Raw genomic sequence first — 20736 nt, 5'->3', positions numbered from 1 at the left:
GTCCTGAACCAATATGTTCCACTCATTACGATTCCATGGGGCGTGGGAGAGTGTGATGGCCGTCTGCTGCTGCATCTTGAAAATACCCACTTTTACTGTATTGTCAGGAGAACAGACAGAGAAAGATACAGAGAAGTTCAAACTGTTGGGGAAAGTAGGAATCCTATAAACTTTTGAGTGAAAACTGTTCACATTCAGCATCTGTATTTTTGGTTGTTACCCAAGTGTCATCAAAAAAATAAAACACAACCAAACAGTACATATTATGTAACTGTATTTTTGTTACTAATAGAACAAAACACTACATTTTTATATTGTCACCAAAACCCCTTGATATAAATAAAGCTCTTTTGTTCCGCTGAGTACATTTTTATTTCTCTCTGTATTTCATAAACACTAAGAAAATAGGGTCATTGCCTCATAGCTACTTCCATAGTTGGTTTTACTCTTTGAAGTCTTTCTTTCAAAGTTCTCTTTCAGACTGGCATCATCATGATTTAAATGCACCAATGACTAGATCTTACCACCATTGAAATGTACCTATTGACAATAATGGGAGCAGGATTGGGCCCATATGCACAGTTAATATAGAACTTTTAAAAAAATTTCTCATTGTCTAGTCTTACTACTTTTACTATTTAAAAGGGTAGCCTCAGTTAACTGCACAATATAGCATTTTAGTTTAATACCACCTTATTTATAGAACATCAGTTTTAATTCTTTACCAAAACAACTTTTGAATTCTCTTCACAAATGATCTGCCTGCAAACATTCATCAGAAACTAACATGCCATTCTGAGCTACAATAATTATTTCTTAGTGCTGTATGAGGGAGTTGGAATTTTTTGTCTGTGCTTAATATAATACTGAGGAGTGTGGGGAATTAGTGAACTGGTTCTGCACACTGTGAAAAAGGAAATTCCTATTAGTTTATTTCTGTTAAATACTGACATATTTCAACCTCTACTAAAAGAGAGGACAGTGGACTACAGCAAAGAGATCACAATCAAAACAAATGACTCATTTCCTCATAAAAGAACTACAGTACTGAGTATTCTACATACCATGGCCCAGAACACTTCAGTAATGCTGTTGTAAGCTGTAGTGTTCAAGCCATTATTGTGGAATTCTGGCATGCACTAAATCAGTGTAGGACCTTATAAAGTAACAATGATTTTGTGATGAAGGCATAAGACCTTGAGTCTGAAAATCTGGGTTCTGTTCCTGACCCTGCCGCTGATTACCTGCACAACCTTCCTTAGTCACTTAATCTTTGTCTCAGTTTCCCCATTTGTCAAACAGGGGTAATAATAGTGATTTCACTCAAGGAGCACTGTGAGGCTTAATCCATTAATATCTGTAAAGTGTTTAGAACTCTTTGAATGGAAGTTGCTCTATAAATGCATTAGTCTATTGTTTGCATGCATTATTGTATTGTATGCAAATATATTATTAGAGTTGTTGAAACAGCTATGAAAAAACATCATGCAGAACAAGCCAACGATTTTCCTTTTTCCTTGAGATTCTTTATCAGCCTTTGTGTTTGTTCATTTTGTCTTGAACCAGTGCTGCCAGCATGAATTCCTTGGGGTAGTGTCTAACAAAGATCATTCCCCTGGTGACTCGTTTGTCATCCTCTTGGCTACATTAGGAAGCTTTAGCTCCCACAAAGCCTTGTTTCACATATTCAGACAAAACGGTTTAGGTGCTGGGACATTGCACTCTATATGATTTTATAAAAATGTGCTAATGAGTGTGAGTATAAGGTAACTGGAATATGCTTCATGCAAAAGGTCTCTTGTAAGGTATCATTACAAAGCTTATAATCTACTGAGTGTGGTCATCCTATTTGTATAAATATATCACTCTTGTATCTGAAACTAGAACTATGAAATATAACTCTGAGGGCCTACTGTAGTTATACAACGTGTGGACCATTAATGGTGGTTTGGAATCTTAATGGCTCCCATTAACCAGGACAATTGACTGTAGATGGCTCTGTTTTACTTGTAAGTCTTCCTGTATACCTGTGTGCTGGCAAGTGGGTAATGAAGTCTTACTGTGACATGTGATTATGTCACCTGAACTGGAATCCATCTTTAACCTGGTGTTTTTCCATTGAGAAGGAGGGGTGGGAACCCAGAGGGACAAAGGATTCCCACCTTATGCAAAAGATATGTAAGTGGGTGGAACAGAACAAATGAGAGGGCCATCATGAGAAATCCCCTAGCTACCCCCTGAGCTGGAACAAGGGCTGTACCAGGGAAAAGGATTGTGCCCAGACTAGGAAGGCATCCAGTCTGTGAAAGAAACTTATTGAAACATCTCTGAGGGTGAGATTTTATCTGTATTCACTTTTATTATTGTACTAGGCTTAGACTTGCGTGTTTTATTTTATTTTGCTTGGTAATTCACTTTGTTCTGTCTGCTATTACTTGGAACCACTTAAATCCTACTTTCTGTATTTAATAAAATTACTTTTTACTTATTAATTAACCCAGAGTATGTATTAATACCTGGGGGGGGGGGAGCCAGCAGCTGTGCATATCTCTCTATTGCTATTATAGAAGGTGAACAATTTATGAGTTTACTCTCTAGATGCTTTATACAGGGTAAAACAGATTTATTTGGGGTTTGGACCCCATTAGGAGTTGAGCATCTGAATGTTAAAGACAGGAACGCTTCTTAAGCTGCTTTCAGTTTAAGCCTACAGCTGTTAGGGGATGTGGTTCAGACCTGGGTCTGGGTTTGCAGCAGGCTAGCGGGTCTGGCTCAAACCAGGCAGGGCACTGAAATCCCAAGCTGGGAAGGCAGGGGCAGAAGTAGTCTTGGCAAATCAGTTGGCAACCCCAGGGGGTTTCTGTGATCCAACCCCTCACAGGTGCTGATTCTGCCAGCCTGACCAAGAAGAATCCAGTCTGTGGAAGTTCGAGGGGGACGGGACTTCGGCGTGAACCGGACCTGAGTCCTGCTGGCATTGTAACCTGCATGCTGCAAGGAAAGCAGAGGGAGAGAAAGCGAGTGACGTGGGATGACTGCACCTCGCCCTGCATACAGGCGTGAGGGATGGGAGAAAGAGCTGAGCCCACCCCAAGGGAGTGGCCAGCCACGCTCCCCCCACAGAGTGGTCCCAAGGGGGCCGTGCAACACGGCGGGGCGCTTGCTCCCCACAGGTGGATGTGAGCTCAGGGATTGCTCGTGCCGGTGCCGCTGACTCCCAGGTGCGGCAGACGGGGCTGGCGCGGCTCGGGAACTGGCTGGAGAAGGGGGACGCGCGTTCCCTGCTTGGGGAGCCGCTGAACTTTGGCCAGCCAAGGAAAGGGCCGTTCACAAGGGAAGGGGGCTCCCCCCCCCAGTTAGACAAGCGCGCCTGGATTCAGCGGCAGTCCCCTCCGCTCCCCCGGGGAAGCCGCCTGCACCCCCAGGGAGGAGGCGGGGCGGCTCCTTTCCTCGAAGCCACCGTGGGGCTTGTTGAGTGCTCCCCAAAGGTGGCTGCTGGAGAGGAGGAGGAGGAGCTGAACGAATGCCAGGGGCCGAGGCGGCAGCAGCAGCTCCAGCCCCTTCACTGCACCAACCTGCGGGCTGGCTGGAGAGGGAGCCCAGCCCCTCCCTCTTCAGCCGCTGCCGCCGCCCCGCGCGTCTGCCTCCGGCTCAGGGTCCCAGCCAGAGCCGCAAGCAGCCGCCTTGCGCTGCGCCCGCTCCGGACTGCAGCCGCCGGCCGGCGGGGGCAACGAGCAGCAGCGGCATCTTGGAGCATCTGCTGTCCGGAGTCCCCCTGCTCCCCTCCCACCTCACACCTGCAGCTCGTCTTCCCCCTCGCCTCCCCCTCCCTCCTGAATTATTTCTCCGCCTCCCTCTTCCCCTCCCCTCCCCTCCCCCACCCACCCAACCTGGTGCCTCCTCGTTCCTTGATTTCCTCTGGTTTTCCTTGGACTCTGCCTTGTCATGTCAAGATGGAAGTCAGGCATGACTGGCTCGCCTCTTCCCCCCACGAGGGCTTCGAGCAGCTGAGGCTGAAGAGCCGCCCCAAAGAGCCGTCCCCGAGCCTCCCCAGAGTAGGCGCCAACTTCTACAGCACTGTCAAGCAGCAGGACTTCAGTGCCAGCGTCTGGCTGAGGAGGAAAGACCAACTGGAGCATGTAAGCCAGCTTCTGATTCCCCTTCTTTCCTTTCCCCACTGGGGCTCCTCCAGCAAAGGCTAGGGAGGAGTGAGGGGTGAGCTTCTGTGATCTGTTGGCGAAATTCCCAAAGGATAGAGGAGGAAAGAAACGATCCAAAGGACCTGAAGCGGCCCACCGAGGTAAATAGCCTGCCAGAATATAGTCCCCAAACTGCTGTGTAAAATATGAGTGGGAAAGTTATGCGGAGCCTGGGAAGTTACTGAACATCCCTGCAATATTTCCCAGCCTCCTACAAACTGAGCACTGAGGAGAGTGGAGATGTATTGGGAAGGTGGCACTGGGGCTGACTGCTGTGTTGGCTTGTAATTTATCTCATGTAGGCCTAGGATTGTTTAAAAGAAAACATGAGTGTAGATTTGATTTTTTTTTTCTCTTCCTATGTGGGACTTTAAAATGTTAACTCTGTGTAGAGTCCTGGAGGTTTCCCTGAAGGATCAATTCCTGCAGTGGTATTCTATGACTTAACCATGTGCCTTTGGGGCCACAGCAGAACTGATGCTGTGGATGGCTGTAGTGAATATCTTATGTGGTTGTGAGGTGCTTGTGAGTAGTGCTGTGGCTCATCTGCTTTAAAGCAATGTTGTTGTTTTGCTTTATGTAACTTTTAAAAGCAAAGAACTGAGTTGAGATAAATTGCATGGTGTGTTAGAGTTTTCTGAATAGCTTTTTAGATGAAGCCCATGGTTAGTGTGTAGTATAATCAAAATAAGGAGATAGATGTGTATGGATAGGGAAGCAAAAGAGGCTGGATGGGTTTACATATTTTAACAGTCTGCAAATTATTCACTAATGGAAAGGATGGGAGACAGTGACAGAGTTAAAAATGACTGAGATACATAGAAAATATTACATTTGGTGTAAGCCAGGTTAGGGTTTTTTTCAGGTAGAAACCCACCTATTAAAAGCATAACGGTCCTACTGTTGCATGAAAATTATAGATATTACATTAACACCTGTTTAAGATTAAACCTAAACAACTGGTTGTTAAGGTGTTAAATTTCGTCTCCACCAAATTGTATATTATAAAAATATTCCTTTTGAAGTACTTGTACCTGTTAATAAAATATTAAGTATAGGTTGTTTACAGTTCTAATAAAATCACAAGAACTGATGAACTGTTGGAAATAGAATTCAATACTTCTCAAATATTTGAAATGTTCTGTCTACCTTACTACACATCTCCCTGATTCTTCACACTAACAACAAGGCTTCACAGTAGTAAGCTCATAAGAAGAGTGTTTTGCCATTGTGAGTCAGAGAGAAAGGTCACTGCTTTATCTCAGGAGGGCTGTGTGTTAATACATAAAAAGCACAGAAATCTAACTATTGGGTTTGTAACTGGTTTTTGCTTGTAATGTCTACGTGTTGATTATCATTTGCCAAGACGTAACACGACTACCCCATCTATAATCAAATCAACAGATACTGTGTCACTGTTCTGGTATCTGAACATTAGCATGCCCAAATATACAGTATATAAAATACATAATAAAAAAACCTGTACCATAGCATTGCCTAGGATGGGCTAAATAGACTTCACTTGTTCGAAGAGAACAAGTGGAGAGCCCCCACCCATTTTTTGTGTGCTTATTTATTATAAAGTCTGAACTTGGCATAGCAATCAGAAACAGAGCTGCAACATCAATGTGAAAAGGTTTCCTGTAATCCGTTTCATATTAATGTTTCCCCAGGGGGAGGGATAGCTCAGTGGTTTGAGCATTGGCCTGCTAAACCCAGGGTTGTGAGTTCAATCCTTGAGGGGGCCATTTAGGGGTCTGGGGCAAAAAAAATTGGGGATAGGTCCTGTTTGAGCAGGGAGTTGGACTAAATGATCTCCTGAGGTCCCTTCCAACCCTGATAGTCTGTGATTCTCATTTGAGCCAGCTATTTCATTCCCATAGCACATTTGAACACTGTTAAGAAAAAATAATTGGAACATGGATATTCCTTGCGCACAATGAAATATTTGAATACACATTTAAGGGCTATGTTTATTATGAATACATTGCAGTATACTGTATGTACCAAGTGTATACATGTATACAAGTACATACTTTATTTTTATGATTTCGGATCATTTTAACACTCATGAGTGGTGGACTAGAGACACAAATTACTACAAAAAAAGAACAGGAGTACTTGTGGCACCTTAGAGACTAACAAATTTATTAGCGCATAAGCTTTCATGAGCTACAGCTTACTTCATCACTTACTACATACCTCACCTCAATGAGTATTTAATCCCAGAATCATGTGTTTTTGTTTATAAAATACTTGGTGCCATGTAATTATTTTCTGTTTTTAAAGAGGTGGTAACTTAGCCATTTCTGCCTTTTTTTTTTTTTTTTTTTAACAAAGGGTGTAATACTTTGAGGTGCATCATTTTTAATAGCCTATTCACTTATGTAGTGATGTTTCTGACTGAGATACGATACTACAGATATACATGCTGAATGATGTAGATGGAGGATGGGTATAATATTTTAGTTTGGTGCTCTCTTCTGATACAATCATGCTATTTCTTCTGTGCTAAGAAAATCATTCCACTTAGGAGTGAACCATGTTATGTATACCATCTATGGCTTAAAGCTAAATAGATATAAATAAAATTGATACATATAGTAATGGCAGATGCAGGTAAAGGAATATTCTATAAACACAGATATGGACGCACACACTCTGGAGACATAACATTTATGTTAATGCTATTGGAAGCATTATTTAAACTGATTTCAGTGATATTCACTTCTATAGGTTATCAGCAAGATTTATTGACCAGAGAAGTTTCATTGAAGTCAATATTTATCTTAAGAGTCAGAAAAACAACTTAATGGAATTATGAAGTAAATATATGTATCTCTCAGAAATACTTATAAATCTCTTATGGTTATGAATTTCAAAACTGTAACAAGTTTTTTTCTTTTACACTAAAATGTAAAGGGGAGACGAAGTTAGAGGTACAGAAAACAAAATACTATAAATATCCCAAGCTTTATATGGAACTCACTGCAACCAGTCAGAATGTACTCATTTACAATTCATCTGATTTCTTAAGTGATTTCTTGTTCCATATCTTACTACTATTGTCTGATCCCTAAGGAGGTAAAGCTCTAGAAACGTATTGCTGACTTGACTTTTTTTTACATTAGTCTGGATTTCCTTCTTCCAAGCTGTAATGGTATAGTTTAAACATAGGTTATCATTAGTTTGACAAACAACTTTTCAAACCACATCAGATTTTAAAACAAGTCACTCATATTCTGTTTCTTGACTAAGGACCAAGTGCAGCAAGTATCTCAGCACATGCCTAAATTTAAGCATATGATCTGTCCTATTAAAGCTTAAAGTTAGGCTCATGCTGAAGTACCTTGCTGAACTGCGGCCTAAATGCATAAATACACTGCAGTTAATGGGTGAAAATGACATTAGGTTAGTTTATAGTTTAAAAGGGGGGATTTTTCCATATGAAGACTATAATCAAAGAACCTTGTCTTCTGGGACAAGGTTCTTAAATCCGTATTAGAGATATTGCAATTCAGAATCACTGTGTAAGTGAAATCCCTCACATTCTACGAATCTAGTTTAGTCATTTTCTAATGCCTCCTGTGAGATTATTGGCCTGTAAGTGACACAACTGATTGAAGACTTGCCTGAAACCCTTAGATCTTCTCCTTTTAGAAGTATTTTTTTTAATGGACAAGGGTCCCCTTTGGCTCCATCCCCTATTTTATCTTTTCAGTGAGATTTGAGCTGGAGTGGAGAGGGGAGGGAGAGAAATGTTGTGGGTGACCTCTGAAAGTACTTAGTTGTGCTGATAACTATCTGCAGTTGGGTTAAGTCATGGCAGAGTTCGTCATACTCTCTCAGCAACCTGGTTCCCTCGGTAACAACAACAGAATATATTTATGCAGCTCCCTCCATATGGGCATTGCAAGGTGCTTTACAATAAAACCTGTTTAAAATGATCAATTTTTAAACCAGACAAGAGCAATTCAAAGGAAATGTTCCTTGAATGGTTTTTTTAAATGTGTAACAGATTAGAAACTGAGACTAGAAACAACATAATTCTACAGTTGTGAAGTATTATCGAGTCACCCTAATTAAGGGTGCGTCAAGGTTTGCATTCATTGTTTTGTATGATTAATACAGTGTTTCCTTTTTTAAATATACACATGTAATGGTGAACAAAGACTGCATTTTCTAATGATTTAGAAATAAACTTGTTGATAATTTTTGGGTTAAAATGTAATTAAAAATGGGCCTCAACAATCTTTGTCTTCAGATTATAACTTTTCTGGGGAGCCTGGTAGCTAAAGAGCCATAGTCCCAGAGAATCAAAAATACTCTCTTGCACACGCATACATGCATTAACACTACTGCTCTCGATTAAGCTATATTTAAAAACAAAGAACACAAACAACCAAACAAAAAATGACAGCAAAACATTAGGTTGTTATCAAGCAAAGTTAATAACAATGGCTGTATCATCTTTCTACAGTTTTACTCAGAGCTATTTCAGTAGCTCAAGTCATTCTTAAGTTATGTAATTGTGACATACTTACCCAATCATCACTATTCAGTTAATTTGCATGCTGCAGTTTTACTGGCTGCAGGGAGGGAATTGTGTGGTAAGCGATGGACTCAGAGTTCCAACTCGCTAACATTAAGCCTTCAGAGTTTTACAACACTGTGGCTGACACATACGCACAGAGCTAGGAAACTAATATTTCTCTTAAGTTTCACGGCCATAACAAAATTTAAATACTTTACATTAGCCTACATTTCACCCCTGTATTAGCTGAAATTTGACCTTGACAAATTAAATTTTAATGATTGTAAAACTATTTGAAATTTTCTTTTAAGCAACTGTTTGTGTCTAACATCTGTCATTACATAGCAAAGTACATGCAATCGAAAACTAGGCAATTCATAAGCAAACTACTTTGATGTTATCTTAATGATCTCTCAACAACACTTGTTAAAACACATTTAAATGAATAATAGCATTCTTCATCTAAGGGACTGATGATATATGCATAACAATAACACATTGCATGTTAACACATAAGGGGAATGAAGGTCCTGACTCTGATTGCTGAGATTATCACATCACAAAGCAGGAAATTCAGAACTACAGCAATCCACAATAACTGTTGCTGACCGATATCATGACTACCACTCAAACAAGGTCAATTCAGTACCCAACAATAGAGTGTAAATATGTCAAAAGAATTCCATGGTTGGTAGTATCAGTGGCTGGAAGGTATAACAAAAATAAGAGTGGTAAAGATCCTGAATCAGCAGATTCCAGTAAATCATTACACTCCTTCCCAAAGGAGCTTCTGTGCTGTGGTGAGCTCTGCAACGTGACTAGTATTTTACATGAGTTAAATGGAACAAGATGAGTTTGTATCGGAATGTAAATTACTTTTTCAAGCACTTTAGATTAAAAAAAATGAAGTGGAAATCAGGCAAATATTAGACAGTTGAAAAAGTTGCAACAAAGAAACTATTAACACTTGTTTAAGGTTAGGTGTAATATTACCAGGTTCCAAGGAAGAACTGACTTAGTTGAATAAATGGTACTATAAAAGGTAAACTAGGGGAGAGAATTCAGGAAGCTGGTAGACAGTTTTGCTCCCAACATTTGGAGCTTATTCATAAAACAATTGCAGCTCTTATAACAAATTTCCATTTGGCATAGGAGCCTGATCAAATGCCCAATGAATTCTGTTGATTTCAGTGGGCTTCAGATCTGCCCTAGAAGACTAGTGATTTGAAAAAGGGTAATTGGGATGCTCCTCCCTACAGCAGTGATACCGGAGCAAGATGCTTCCTGTTGATGCTCTTCCCGAAGCAAAGCACATTTGTTCAGCTTTCATGCTGCAAAAAGTCTGTTTTTAAATTGTTGAATGCTATTTTGCCTCAAGATATCACTCTCTTTGGAGACCACAAAACAGAGGTAACCAAGGAAAGTAATGATGCAGGGAAAAAGCCAAAGAACACAGAAGTATGGTAGCTGTTTAACAGTGCAAGGAAATTACTGCATAACCTTTCAAGATGGGAAGTGGAAAAATTCTTTATTCAGTTAAAATTGCAGATGGAATTTAAAGTGATGTCCTTGGGGGGGAAAAAACTTACTCCCTGGAATAGTTGTTATTCATGCAAGTAGTCCCACTGTTTCAAGTAGTCAGAATATAGTTACCCCGGCTGTCTTCTCCTAGTCTTACAAAAAGTACTTTGTGATCTTCAAATCACAGTAAAAAGCCTTTAACATACAATTAAGGTACTACATTGAGATCTGTGGATGTAAAATAACATTGTTAAAATATTGTAGTTATAAAAACAGATGATGTAAGACAGAAAATTCAAAGCAAAAGTTAACTGTTTGAAAGTCAAGTGATTGTAGTTGTATTTAAAGAAACCTACACATCAAACTGTTTTCAACACCAGCCTTTATTGTTTTCCCCTTTCTGTGGCTTTTCCTGCACTTGCTAATGGTAGAACCCTACAAGTTGCCATATAGAAGAAACTTAAGTTCCTAAATTGTAATTATGTTATCTTAAAAAGATATCAATGCATAACCTTAACTCAGTTATAACAAAGTTCTTTGAATTAAAATTCTCTAATTTTGAAGAGAAGAAAACTACAATTTCTAAAGTGGTGGTTCAATTTTTTACCTAATACTAAAGTTTTTTTCTAACTTTTTTTAAAATTAATTTTCAGTATCAATTTTCTTGGAAAAATCATCAGTATAAAGAAAAATCCCTTAATGCCTTTATATAGAATTGTTGCCATTAAACAGTTGATATTTAGCTACTGTTAACATGCAGTGGTATCTGACACAGTGAAATTATTTCCTATATTAAATAAGGGGGGAAACTGTGGGATCTCATATCCCACTGTTTTGAACAATGCTGATTTAAAAAAAAAAAATTGACAATAGTGTCTCTCAGTTAACCCCCAACTCAACCTGAATGTATTCAATAGCCAATAAAAATTTAAGTAGAATAGAGTTAGACATGAACATACATGGCTGTAGCAAACTGGAGCCCAAACACCAGGGTGTAAAGATGAGCCGCTGTGGAGCATATAAAAAATATGTCATGGTTGCAAAGCTTAGAAGCACCACTAAGCCGAAGTTCTGACCGCAACCTTGGCCCTATAATAGAGTTTATAAACTCTGCAGGTGACCAAGCCTTGACTCTCTGCTTCTGCTCCCTTCTGCTTTTCATCTGACACCCTTCAGTCAGCATACCAGGTATTAACTCCAGAGCAGAAACATGTGCTTAAGCAGTAAATTGAGATGAGTATTAACATCTCTGGCATAGTGGACATTAAGGCACTGATCCTGCAAGGCACTTTAGCATGTGCTTTGATCCTGTGAATAAGTAATCCCATTGAAGTTTAGGTAAACAATGTGCATACTGCTGATGGTTTCACAATGTCTTATGGTCAGAAGTTTTATATGAAAACTCTGTTCCCTTAACTGGTCTCCACTGTGTACTGCTACAAATACCTTTTAATAGAGAAGCACAGATAGGGGCACCAAGAGAATTTATCAAGAGAGATTACATCAAAGTACAGATGCAGGCTAAACCCTGTTTATGTTGAGCAGATAGGATGATATCACAAGGTGGAATCACTGCAGGCATGCTAAATTATTTACATAACACCGTATAGAACATTGTGTGAGTCAGTAATGCTTTGAAGTTCTAATCTTTTGATACAGTACAGTGTAGTATCATAACTTAGCTCTGGGGATAATTAAACTAATTTCAAAAGAATATATGTCATGTATACAATTGTAGTACTTGTCTAGATAATACTTAGTCCTGCCATGAGTGCAGGGGGACTGGACTAGATGATCTCTTGAGGTCCCTTCCCGTCCTACAATTCTATGTGTGGGCTAATGTATCTAACATTGGGATGGATGAACTCAACCAAAAGTAAGTAATTTTGAGGTCTAGGAAAGTTCATATAAGGAATATCTCCCCCACTTCCCTCTGTGTTACATAGATATATGAATAAGTATATTAAAGATCGTGAGGCAGTCAGATACTGCAGTGATAGGGGTCATATTAGTGCATAAGATACATAGGCCCAGCATGGCCATTCCACTTTCCTCACCATTCTTCTTACCCGTGTTGGCTGATATACTAGTGTCTGGGATGGTGGGTCCAGATGCCTGCAACCCTTATCTAAATGTTACCTAAGTGACTTAAGAGTCTAAATCATGTTTTCAAAAGTCACTTAGGGATTTAGGCTCCTAGATCAGTCACTTTTGGAAATGGGATTTAGGTACTATGAAAATTCTACACTTCAGGTAACCTCTTTTGAAAGTTGCTGGGCATAATGTTCCCATGTTTTGGAGTAGTGAGATTCACTGGAGTCCTGCTGCACTGCCTTTTTGAAATTGGAAAAACAGTGGAGTTTTCAACCCATTGTGTACCCTTAGACTGGGCAATCCAAATAATTTGAGATTGGATTGAGGGAGTTGAGTGGGAGAGATAATGGAGGCCATGTGAGGAGTGAGTCAGCCTGTTGGTCACTTTTTCAAGGAGCCTGTTGCTGGATTTGGTTGGCTGGCTGATGGCTGTGCCTTGCCCACTGGGAAAGTAACTCTGCAGGTAAGGTAAGGAGGATTGTGCTGCCAATTGGAGAGCCTCAGAGGTTCAGGAAAAAAAACATCTGGGGTGAAATCCTGGCCTCACTGAAGTCAGTGGCAAAACTCCCATTGACTTTGGAGGGGCTAGGATTTCATTCCGGAACATCTGGATGCTTATTTACGTAAACCAAAACTCTGAATCTTTTGGGATTTGGCCCTCAGTACTTTATTGTGAAGGTTTCCAAATATAATGCAGGATTTGGGAATGTTAACATAGTGATGCAATAGCTATCTGAACTTTTCAGAGACTTCACTGCTTTTGTGTTTTGATGAAATGTCGTTTATGCAATTTACAGTATATAATCTAGTTTTGACTATATACCCCTCATTTTGAAGAAGTATTTTAATAAGATTGATTGATTCATTAATTCCCCTCTGGCAAAGTGTAATTTTATATTGCTGTGCAAAAACATAGTGGTTAGTACCTGAGTCTTTAATCAAAATATTACACCTGTGTTGAGAATGTATGGATTTTTGTCTTCTAAAACCTTAACACTTATTTAATCTCTTAAAGGTCACAATAAATATAGTTTTATACTCTCGTTTTTTGTACAACATGCAAAAAATTTAAATCCTGTATGTGTAAAATATATGTGTGTGATTAGTACACAGATGTGAAAGTGTAATGATATTATTTGCAGTGCTGTTGTAGCCGTGTCAGTCCCAAGATATTAAAGACAAGGTGGGTAGCAGTGGAGATATGTCTGCAAGTTTTGCACCTTTGTTTTGGTGCCTCTTTAAATTGGTGTGTTCTGGTCTGTGGGGAGCAGGGTTGCCAATTTTGGTTGGACGTATTCTTGGAGGTTTCATTACATGGTATAATCTTTAATTCCTGAAGGATTGGCAACCCTAGTGGGGAGCTTGTTTTTGAAGATGAACTTCAAAGAGAGAAGAGGTTAGGGGGTTGTTTGAAGGCCAGAAGAGAGGGTTTAGGAAAGATTTCCTTTAGTATGTGGTCCCCATTGAGCATGGGTTGTAATTGTTTAATGGTATCCCATACGGGTTCTAGTGTGTGGAGGTAGGTGACAACTAGGGGTGTACAGTCAGAGGGTTTTTTCCCCATATTGAAGCAGGTTCTCTCGGTGTATTTAGGTGACTGTTCCATGGTGCAATCTACTTCTCTGTTGGGGTGTCCTTGTCTAGTGAAGGCAGTTTTAAGTGTGTTAAGGTGTGTATTGCAGACTTCCTCCTTGGAACATAGTGTGTGGTATTTGAGTGCCTGGCTGTAGATAACTGATGTGTTTGGGATGGTTACTGGACAATATGCAGATATTCCCCCTCTCCCCCCCAGTCATCATCAAACTCATCCATTTCATCCTCACCCATAACAATTTTACAGTGGGAACTAGGATGGCTCCCCAATATGCCAATCTCTTAATGGGCCACCTCGAGGAAGAATTTCTGGGCAAGTGCATCACAAAACCAATGATATACCTGAGATACATCAGTTATGTTTTCATCTTCTGGACCAATGCCCTGATTTCCACCACAACTTCAACCATCACCGCCCATCCATCAAACAGTTTCTAGAACACTCCCATGCCAGCATCAATTTCCTGTACACCACCATCAGCTTCAGCACTGGAAACCTACAGATAACTATATACAAGAAACCCACAGATCACCGCACCTATCTTCAGAGATCCATGGATCCTACATGTGCCTGTCGCAACATGGGGTGTACCTCATCCAGTGCACTAAATATTCCAATAATGATGTGAGTGAAATGAGACAATCATTACATCCTCAAGTGAATTCACACAGAAAAATTACCCAAGAGAAAAACACAATATCACCTAGGGGCGAACACTTTTCACAAAACAATCACTCCATATCTGACCTCTGAGTCCTCATCCACAAAGAAAACCCACGCATCTTCTAAAAATGAGCCTAGGAGTTTAAATTCATAATTCTGATAGACACCAAAAATCCTGAACTTAATAAAAACAGTCCTGCGACTGCAGAGATGTTAGCTGCCCACTTCACCTTGAATGGTCTTTTGCAACGTGTTAACTACTTATGCTAAACAATCTCTTCCACCTTGTATTTAGCTGTTACATAGAGTTCTTCTTCAGGTCTAGGAAAAGTCCTCAGTGTAAAGCTAAAAAGCTTGTCTGTTTCACCAACAGAAGTTGGTTCAATAGAATTGAACCTTGTCTCTCTAATAATATTATGTCTGTAAAGTTGAATATAAATGGACACTTAAATCAGCTGTGCAATTTCCTTGCTAAAAAGCATGAGCTGCAAATATGTTAACGGAAGGCCTTATTTCTGGTTTCTGATTGAGCTAAGGCAATGTAATCAACAGCTTATTTCCTTATTTATGTAGTTATTGTAGATCATAAATAGCAAGATGCTATTCTAGTTTCTGTAGCTTTATGCATTTCACTATTTTTCTTTCCATTTATAATTAAAACATTTAATAGAATAATAAAAAACAAAGACTTGCTTCTAATAAAGTGATGGCAATTCAATAACTTCCTGCCATTCTGATAAATTGGACATTTCGAATTTCTCAAAGGGGCTTTAAACCCTATTCAGAGTGGAAATATTAACATATAGTGCTGGGAAGAGGATTGCAATATTAGCTGGTAATAAGTCGATCAGTCACTCGTTTCCTGCACTGATTTGATTTCTGACATATTTTATGTATCCTTAAATAGTAAGTGGACAGTGGGGGCCTGATCTTGGTTTGGGTCCAGAGATGCTATGATAGTACAAGCTGCTAATAATGAACGAATGTGCATTTCTGTTTTTAATACGTGACAGTCAGTGAATACAGTGAATGAGTTAGACGTCACCGTTGTCAACCCTTCTAATCATGGTAAACACAACATATCTTTGTAGCACTTTAAATTCATTGCACAATCACAGGAATCATGCAGCTTTCTAATGGTCTGCTTCTCCCCAAGCAGTATTATTTTGCTTGGGGAGAATGAGTCATTGGGGTCTCTCGCGAGCCATATCCTTTGGCATTGCCTACACTCAGCACTCTGGCCAGTTGCTGACCTGATAGAGCACTATAGAAGGGAGCAATTTGAGAGCAACCTTCCTCAGCTGCCCAGTCACTCATTTCTTGATCCTATACCCATTGAGGTCAAGTGGTGCAAGATCACATTTTCAGAACAGCGCCACAGGAGAAGAGGAGTAGTCAAGTGTGCTCAGTGAGGGTCCTAGGAGTTCAGCCACTACTGAACTGGGGTAAAGGATGTGGCTGCAGAGTCCAATTGCCTTGCACCAGTGTAAGAGGGATGGGGGAAGAATCCAGCTGACTAAAGCCCTCATCTCTGGCCCTGTTCAGTTCTAGCTTTCTGGACCATCAAGTCAACAACTGGAATCAGTGGCTTGAGAACACCTTCTGTGCCCCCCTCCACCGCTGCAGCATTAGAGCCTCTCCAGCAAATTATTGTAAGGAGATAGGAAGGACCCTAATGTGAGGAGCAACAGGTGTAAGACTGGCAGGGCAGGGGCAACATAGAAAATGGGATGGGAACCCAAACAAATTCAGAAGGAGAAGGACTGGAACTCAAAAATGTCAGGATGGGGGACAGAGAAGAAGGTGGTAGGGAGAACTTGCTATATTTTCAGATGGGTACATTTTCATTTCTTTCAGCTGCCATTGCAATTAGTTATCACTGGTAATTAAATTTGTAGCCAGACAAAGCTGAGAAATAAAAACTGACTTGACCATTTTTTTCACTCCCTCCCCCCATTGACAATATTTAATTTCCTATTAGAAAGTGTGTTTGGAGAAAAACCTCACCCACCAAAAAATTAAATGGGGATTCTTTCTTTCTCTAATAGCTGAATTCCTCCATTTTAATGTTTTATGCTCTTTTAAGTGTAAATGTGCACCTGCTTAAATATTGCTTAAGCCAGTAGTCAAAAACAAATAACAGATGAACTATTGTCTCTGGGGGTGAATCAATTATGTGATCAAATTAAGGAATAAACACGGATATATGGGTTTGAACGTGAGTGATGTATAAGACAAAGCTAATGGTATTGCCAAATTCTGTAATTCTAAAAAGGGCAATGCTATAGCATCCCCTAAAACATTAAGAAACACACTCCATATAGGGTATGTTGTTGGTATTCATTTGCTAAATTGCATTTATCATGTGCACCTATGACTGCGTCACCACTTGGCTCATGATAGACAATGGTCAGTCCCAGACCAGTGATGGATTTTAGGTACAATATCTTCTGACCCATATGGTGCTGGAAATTCTATGGAAAGTCTTTCCAAGGGGAAAAGATCTGGTAAGTTATGAGTTCATGAAGCTAATATTCACAACACTGTAAGAGATGTAACCAAAAGTTTTAGAGAGTGTTAAAATGTATTATTTTTCCTTTCTCTACGTAGGTCTAGATTGACTGACTCCATACATTTTCAAAGAAATAAAGGACAATTGTATAAATATCATGGGACAAAGTTTCTTTAAACCCTGCCGTCTTTTGTCTGTGATACAAAATCATCCGGATCAGAGTGTACCATCCTGTGTATGATTTTTGCTGAAGTATGGGACAAAGTGTGTCCTGTGCTGCTTTGTTACAGGATGCAAGTTATTAGGTACTAGATAAGGCATGTCCCTTAAATAAGATGTTCCTGGCTACCATGTCTGGTGCAGTTTGTAGCCAAAATCTGTAGTTTGGGAATTATAAATTAACAATTTAGCATGTAGGAGACTGAAAGGGTTCAGCCTCCAGATTAGTTACTATATTATGAGTCTTCTCGGGATGAGAGACCTGATGAGCACATGAGAACCAGTTTAGGCTAATCACATTTACTTTAATAATCTGATGAACCCATGAATACTGCAATATGATAAGGAAAAGAAATATAATACAGAATGTCCAGCCCTGGATCCTGAAATAAGTGGTATGAGTGATGGTGGGTCACCAGTCTTTCATGTTCCAACGTATGCTACAGCATATAGGATGCCTCCTGTATTTTATGCATATTCCTATGTGTCTCTTCCCATCTTCCTTATTTAAGCTTCTGCATTCTATCTTTTAGGGGTACACACTGTTAATTGGTTACTTGCATATTTACCTCACTAGCATGTGCATCAATTAGTTGCCATGGTATTTCTGTGTTTAATCATACTTATTCCTTAAACTTATCCTAAAATATCAATAATGTGGTATTACTTCCCTGTGTTATCCAAGGTTAAAGCATCAGTTAAATAGAACTTACCCAGCAATTACCTACATCATTGTTGCCATGTTATACTTATTTCAAGATACTTAGGTCTTGATTAACTAAGCAAATTACCTTACAGGCCATGGGCCTGTTTATTTGCATTGCAGCATTAATCAGTACTTATCTTACTTATATCTGTTTATGACAGACTACAAGTTGGAGTGATGGTACTAAGGGAGCATGGTTTACAGACGGAGTGATCTAAAAATCTGCAGTTATAAAATTCTAAAGTAATCTTCCTGTAGAATATAGTGTATGCAGAATCTGTCATAATGTATAGTTTTATTGTGCTTCTTTGGCATGACTTCGTAAATTAGCTTATTGCACCAGTCCAGGAACGAACCAGTGCCACACCCACGTCTTTTCAGGCCATTGCCTCAGGGTACAATTTATTGTTTGAACACAAACTTGTGAGCACCATAAAACAAAGCAATTCCCCTAACCAATGTGAGCTGCAGCCCCCAGAGACATTTCCCTTGCCTCAATCCCCAGGAAAGAGGCTGCATGCTCTCCGTAAGTTCCCTGCTGAACCATGTGGCACACAAAGAGCCCTTAATTCTTTCCTGGCAGTTTTACTGTGTCACACACACTGTAATTCACTCTTAGTTATACCATGTCATGCTATCATGGATTTTCTATTTATGTGACATGTGGTCTTGAAACCCCCAGAATTAACTTCTTTTGTTTCTAGAGCATGTGATACCTTAGCAATTGGAACCAAAATGTCCTTCCTTTGGGAAATTCGGACTTGTTCTGAATGGACTCAAAAGCTGAGTTTTGACATTTCCTGCAAAATGAAAATTCAGAAGAACTTGATTTAGGAACATTGAAATAAAGGGATCCAATAACATCAAATTGTTTCAGTAATGTTGAAATGTTGTTTCGAGAATGTAAAAATGTGGTGATTTGATTTATCATTTTTCATTAATTTTGTTTTTGACCTTTATATTAAAATATTAAATATGATTGGCTGAGCAAAGTGAGGAGTGAGTCCTAAAACTCAGCTTGATGGCATTTCTCTGTCTGTAACACAACTACTTTTGAAGAGCACACCTGATCAATTTAAAAATTTCTAGGTGTCAGTGGGAAGAACCAGTTGATTTTGGTGACCGTTGAAAATGTCACCGAAAGAAAAAGAACACTTGGAAAAGTCTGGTTTCCAAACAGTGCCCATTTGATGCTGTATGCATAAGCCCTGAGTTGCCTCTGCCAGGGCTTCTGTCTACACTTGAAACTACAGCTGTACTGCTGTGGTGCTTGAGTGTAGATGCTACCTATGCCAATGGAAGTATGTAGGTAATCCACCTCCCCAGGAGGCAGTAGCTAGGTTGATGGAAGAATTCTTCCCTCAACCTAGCACGGACTACACCGGGGGCTAGCTCAGTTTAACTACACCACTCAGGTGTGTGGATTTTTCACATCCTGGAATGATGTAGCTGGGTTGCCCTAATTGTACAGTGTGGACTAGGCCTCAGGCAGTCATCACTTCTTCCCTCCAGTTCATTTACATCAATCCCATTGGTTGAAATGAATCAGAAAATGAATCCGCAGGTCATTTCTGGAGTGCTTTGAGGAAGCTGAGAGTATGCAGGGGTTCAGGACTGTACTGGGGGCGCTGCTTCAGATCAGAAGCTATACTGACTGAGTAAGCACGAGGCTGGAGATTTCCACTATGGCTCCCTCCACACAATGCCTGGCTGAAGCAAGATCATTTTACCTTTGCCTAGTCAAAACTCTCTTAGTTCATCTAAACAACGTCCATTTGGGGTTGAAGGCAGAGCGATTCCTTTGCCTGCAGCACTAAATGAACACTGTCAAAGAACGAGATGGCCAAAGCAGGCAGCAGGGGTAAGGTTTGGGATTAAGGTTAGGGTTACTGGAAGGAGGGAGTGATGACTGGCTGAGTTCCCTCTGATATCATAATGCTACTGCTTAGTCTCCTCTGCCTGAAGCACCAAATCATAGAATCATAGAATATCAGGGTTGGAAGGGACCTCAGGAGGTCATCTAGTCCAACCCCCCGCTCAAAGCGGGACCAATCCCCAACTAAATCATCCCAGCCAGGGCTTTGTCAAGCCTGACCTTAAAAACTTCTGAGGAAGGAGATTCCACCACCTCCCTAGGTAATGCATTCCAGTGTTTCACCACCCTCCTAGTGAAAAAGTTTTTCCTAATATCCAACCTAAACCTCCCCCACTGCAACTTGAGACCATTACTCCTCATTCTGTCATCTGCTACCATTGAGAACAGTCTAGATCCATCCTCTTTGGAACCCCCTTTCAGGTAGTTGAAAGCAGCTATCAAATCCCCCCCCTCATTCTTCTCTTCCACAGACTGAACAATCCCAGTTCCCTCAGCCTCTCCTCATAAGTTGTGTGTTCCAGTCCTCTAATCATTTTTGTTGCCCTCCGCTGGACTCTTTCCAGTTTTTCCACATCCTTCTTGTAGTGTGGGGCCCAAAAGTGGACACAGTACTCCAGATGAGGCCTCACCAATGTCAAATAGAAGGGAACGATCACATCCCTCGATCTGCTGGCAATGCCCCTACTTATACATCCCCAAATGCCATTGGCCTTCTTGGCAACAAGGGCACACTGTTGACTCATATCCAGCTTCTCGTCCACTGTAACCCCTAGGTCCTTTTCTGCCAAACTGCTGCCTAGCCATTCGGTCCCTAGTCT

At 40.3% G+C, this 20736-nt stretch overlaps 1 protein-coding gene across 2 annotated transcripts in view; it reads left to right on the top strand.

Moving 5' to 3' along the window:
* The first annotated feature begins 3678 nt into the window (after nt 1-3678).
* The window catches only part of PLD5 (phospholipase D family member 5), a 237878-nt gene continuing 220820 nt past the window's right edge, over nt 3679-20736 (top strand). Inside the window, exon 1 of one of the 2 annotated variants that reach the window (XM_073335270.1) lies at nt 3679-4139. In XM_073335270.1, coding sequence (XP_073191371.1) covers nt 3954-4139 — 186 coding nt within the window. In that variant the 5' untranslated portion in view covers nt 3679-3953. The remainder of the gene's footprint in view (nt 4140-20736) is intronic. The other variant, XM_073335271.1, reaches the window with a different exon arrangement.

This window comes from Lepidochelys kempii, chromosome 3, assembly GCF_965140285.1.
Source record: "Lepidochelys kempii isolate rLepKem1 chromosome 3, rLepKem1.hap1, whole genome shotgun sequence".
NCBI lineage: Eukaryota > Metazoa > Chordata > Testudines > Cheloniidae > Lepidochelys > Lepidochelys kempii.
This window is presented reverse-complemented; position numbering and strand designations above follow the sequence as displayed.